The following is a 4,277-nucleotide window of genomic DNA, read 5'->3' on the forward strand; positions in this document are numbered from 1 at the left end:
CAATCTGATTCCTATGCATACCATCAGGTGAAGTCCATGTGTATAACCTGCGTTTGTGTCTCTTATACAATGTGTTTGCAATGAATAAGTCATTGATTTTACAAACTTCAATCATTCTATCTCCAGCCTCATTCCTGTCACCAAGCCCATGTTTTCCGACTACTGATTCTTCTTCACTATTCCCAACTTTTGCATTCCAGTCTTAGAAAAGTATTTAACTCAAAAGCTCAAACTCATTTTTGTCAAGTCAGAACTGACTCTTAGCTGACCCCTGCAGCAAGTTTCCAAGGTTATATATTGCTTGGGAGGAGAGTGTCCCTCTTTCTGCCATGAAGTTACTCGTGGATTTGAACCACTAGAGAAACATACCTTCTTTGGGTTTGCAACCCTATGGACTCCCTTTGAGAAGCTAGACTCTTATGAAGAATATGTCATCAGGATCAAAGGAAGACTCATCAACATTATGCATTATGCTGATGCCATAACCTTGTTTGCTGGAAGTGAGGAGGATTTGATGTGCTTTCTGCAAAATATCAAAGACTACAGCCTTCTATATGATTTCTATCTTAACATAAAGAAAACAAAAATCTTCTCCACTAGACCCATAGTCTACATCATGATAGATAGAGATTGACATTGTCAACAGTGTTATCTTACTTGGATCCACAGTCAACATCCTAGGAACCAACAGAGATAAGAAGATGTATTACATTGGGAACGTCAGTTGTGGGGGACCTTTACAAATTACTGAGGTGCAATGATATCAGTTTGAAGACTAATGGCACCTAATTCAGGCCATGGTCATTTCATTAACTTGCTGTGTATTTGAGCGCTAGACAATGAATAAGAATGCTAGAACAAGAATTGATGCCTTTGAGCTGTGGTGTTGGTGAATAGCACTGATTACCCCATGAACTACTAAAAGAACAAACAAATATGTCTTGGAGAGGGTGCAACCAGAGTGCTCCTTGGAGACAGAGGATGAAGCTTCATGTTGTTAGGAAAGGCCATTCCTTGGAGAGGGGCATTATGCTTGCAAAGGTGGAGAGATGGTAAAAGAGGAAGATTGTCAAACAAGTGGATTGACACAGTGACTGCATTAATGGAATTCAGTGTGTCAGAAATTGTGAGGATGGTACAGGATAGGTCAGAGTTCAGATCTGTTCTTCCTATTGTCACAACAGTTCGTACTCAATTTGAACTCATTAACAACAACAGCAAGGACTCCCTTAGAAAGTCACCAGAACTCCATTAGTAACATTATGTATGTTACTTAGTCAGGTTTAAAGGCTGGATCTTAACTCTAGGCCAGTGACCCTAAAGAACTCTTTAATTTAGCTCCTGTTTACTGGCTATATTTATGATAAAATATGATACATTCTAGTTGAGTCACAGAAAGAGGTAGAAAGAGCTTTTACCTTAGATGACAAAAGTGGCAATGGCTTTTCCTAATGACACTGAGATTATATAAAAGGCCAGGCAAATGCCAATCTCTGACAAATAAGGTATTTTTTCAAATAGCCTAGTTTTCGTCCCTCTTTTCTATCTCTGTGTATCTATTATAAAAGGTAAAATGAAAAGCTTAGGTAGGTTTAAGGGAAATGAGGAATATATGATACTTTCTAGGAATTTTCAGCCTCATTTTGGGGAAACATCAACAGGATATAATTTTGGGGTATCTTCTTCCCCATCCACTTAGTAGCTCTATTGATTTGTTTCCATTTAACCCTAGTGAAAAACTCAGTGCTTATGTGGTTACAAAACACCTGGCCCGGAAAAGCCCTATAGTAAGTTGTAGTGCTACTTATCAAGAATTTGTAGTTCTCTCTAAGGACACACCTTGGAAGACTAGGTGTCTGACTTCCTTTTTTTTTCTAATAAGATAAAAAGTGACTAGAGTCACTTTCAGGCAAAAGCTTTAAGAGTTAGTACAAACTTTGCCATGTTTTCTTTGTTTTGTGCAGGCATGGCAGTGGAGCCTCCTACAGCCTCAGTTCCTAAGTGAGGACAGATATAGCCGACTCCTCTCCCAGTTGACCAGCTGATAGAAGTGAAGCAGGTTTATGCTATCAATATTGTGGAGGTTATTAGATTAACGTAAGATAACCTAAACTAACTGATAAAGGTCCTCACCCCAAAACAGTGACCTTTGATGGCAGCTAAAGGCATGTGAAAGAGTTAAAATATAGTATTCTTCTCCTTTCCTTTTCTTCCTTAAGGAAATTTATGCCTGTTGTGCACATTTTCTATAAGATGATACTCATCTCAGGGTGACCAGAAAGAAAAAATATTTTTCTTTGGCTTACAATCTTTTCTCAAGACACTTATATATACTTCTGTATACTAGGGTTTTGGTTTGGGTTGTTTTTTTTTTTGTTTTTTTTTTTTTTCATTTGCCAACCATAGAATTTTAAGTTTCATGAAATCAGTGACTGTCATAATTCATTTTTTTATTTTATTCTTTTATTAAATAAATTTTTATTGCATTCCTGGCTCTTCAGTGAGGGGGCTACTGTATGTGTATGTGTGTTTGTTTTTAGGGCTGCGGTTTTGGATTTTGGAATGGTTTGGAGGTTTTGTTTTGTTCTGGTTTCTGTTTTATTTGGCCAGTAGAGGCACTAGGAAGATGTTGTTCAGGGAGTGCTAGATATATTAGAGGAAGTGAAAAATCAAGAAGGGGCCAAACTGTAAAGCAGTGCTTTTCATTCTTCTGTTGTCTACATGCTTCAGTGGTTTTGTAAATGATCCTGTCTTCATTTTAAAAGAGTTCAGCTACATTTAAGACTTAAAATTTAAAAATTTTAAATTTGTAGGTACCATACCCAAGGTGATAAAGATAGATTTTAACATTTAAAACTACCATCATATTGCTATGTACTACTTAACCAAACCAGACTTCCTGCCACTGAATTAGTTCCAACCCATAGTGAACCTGCATGGGCTTTCTGAGGCCATACATCCTTAGAGGAAGAGACTGACCATCTTTCTTCTGTGGAGCAACTAGTAGAGTTGAACTGCCAGGTCATATATACTAGCCCCCAGGGCTCTTTTAGCACTGCTTGACTAGCTAATTTTTCTGCAGATCTTACAGTAAAGCTCTTCATCTCTTAATACTGCCTTCTTGCCCCTCCTTCAGTGCACTAAACACCTGTTCACCACAGAGCCATTGCACTCACTATCCTGTCTCTTTTCCATTATTTCATTCAACAAATCACAGAATGCCATTTCTATTAAAAGCTATCTAATAGACAAGAACTTATTTTTCTTATATAGCTGTGTTTTTAAAAATCTTCTAGTAGATTAAAAAGTTTCTTTACCATGTGTTCATTAACATTGCTGTCAAGTCAGAACCAACTCAAGCTGACCCTCCAGCAGGTTTTCAGAGGCTTTAAATCAAAAGAGGAGATTGCCCATTTTTCTCCCTCAGAGAAACTGGAGGATTCAAACTCCTTGCCTACTAAGTCACCATAGCTAGTACAAACACTAGTGAAGAATTAAAAAATGAGATGCTAACAAAAAACTTTAATTATCGTTATCATCATTAAAGGTGGAAAAATTCTCACATACTCAAATGGTTTCAAACAGCTATTATTTACAAAATTTAAAAGTTCTGTTTATGACTTTATTATAAAAATCTTTTAACAGAAGAGTAAGTCTACTCCCTTCTGATTTTCATTCCCACCGTCTTCTCTACCTTTTCGTTCTAGGGGTTCTTCAGCAAGCGCCTGAAAGGCTCCATCAAGAGGACCAAAAGCCAATCAAAACTTGACAGGAACACAAGCTTTCGTCTCCCTTCCCTTCGCAATACAGATGACAGGTAGGAAGTTAACTTAGTTAAAACAGAGGAGACTGTGTGAAAGTAAATTGTGAGAAGACATGGTTTGGTCTTCTCTAACTTTGCATTAATAATAATCAGAAAGAAACAACACAAAATTTACCTTTTGGGCTTGATCATTTTGAATCCAGGTATAAGACACAGGCTTCAATACTCAATCAGTTAGAGAATCTTAGAATGTATAATTTCTACATCAGTGTGCTACTGTAGGCTCAAGTTCTAATGGTTAGTGGTGTATCTTTTTTTCTTTAGAGTGACTGTAAAATGATGGAAATAATAGTAATAACACTTTCAAACTTATGCTAGAAATTTTATACACATCATATTTAATTTTTAGTAACTCTGTAAGTATTGTTATTACCTCCATTTTGTGTTGATATTTTTATAACTTGTTTAATTGTGATTTTAACAAAAGTTTATAGAAAAGTTGGATTTTTTTTTT

General features: G+C 36.5%; 1 protein-coding gene across 2 annotated transcripts in view; it reads left to right on the top strand.

The window, feature by feature from the left end:
• The window catches only part of RASAL2 (RAS protein activator like 2), a 460,670-nt gene that overhangs the window by 362,072 nt on the left and 94,321 nt on the right, over positions 1 to 4,277 (top strand). For both annotated transcript variants that reach the window (XM_006887716.1, XM_006887717.1), the window contains exon 5: positions 3,708 to 3,817. In XM_006887716.1, the coding sequence (XP_006887778.1) occupies positions 3,708 to 3,817 (110 nt within the window). The remainder of the gene's footprint in view (positions 1 to 3,707; positions 3,818 to 4,277) is intronic.

Source organism: Elephantulus edwardii, unplaced genomic scaffold (assembly GCF_000299155.1).
Source record: "Elephantulus edwardii isolate Elephantulus edwardi_28Jun2011 unplaced genomic scaffold, EleEdw1.0 scaffold00061, whole genome shotgun sequence".
NCBI lineage: Eukaryota > Metazoa > Chordata > Mammalia > Macroscelidea > Macroscelididae > Elephantulus > Elephantulus edwardii.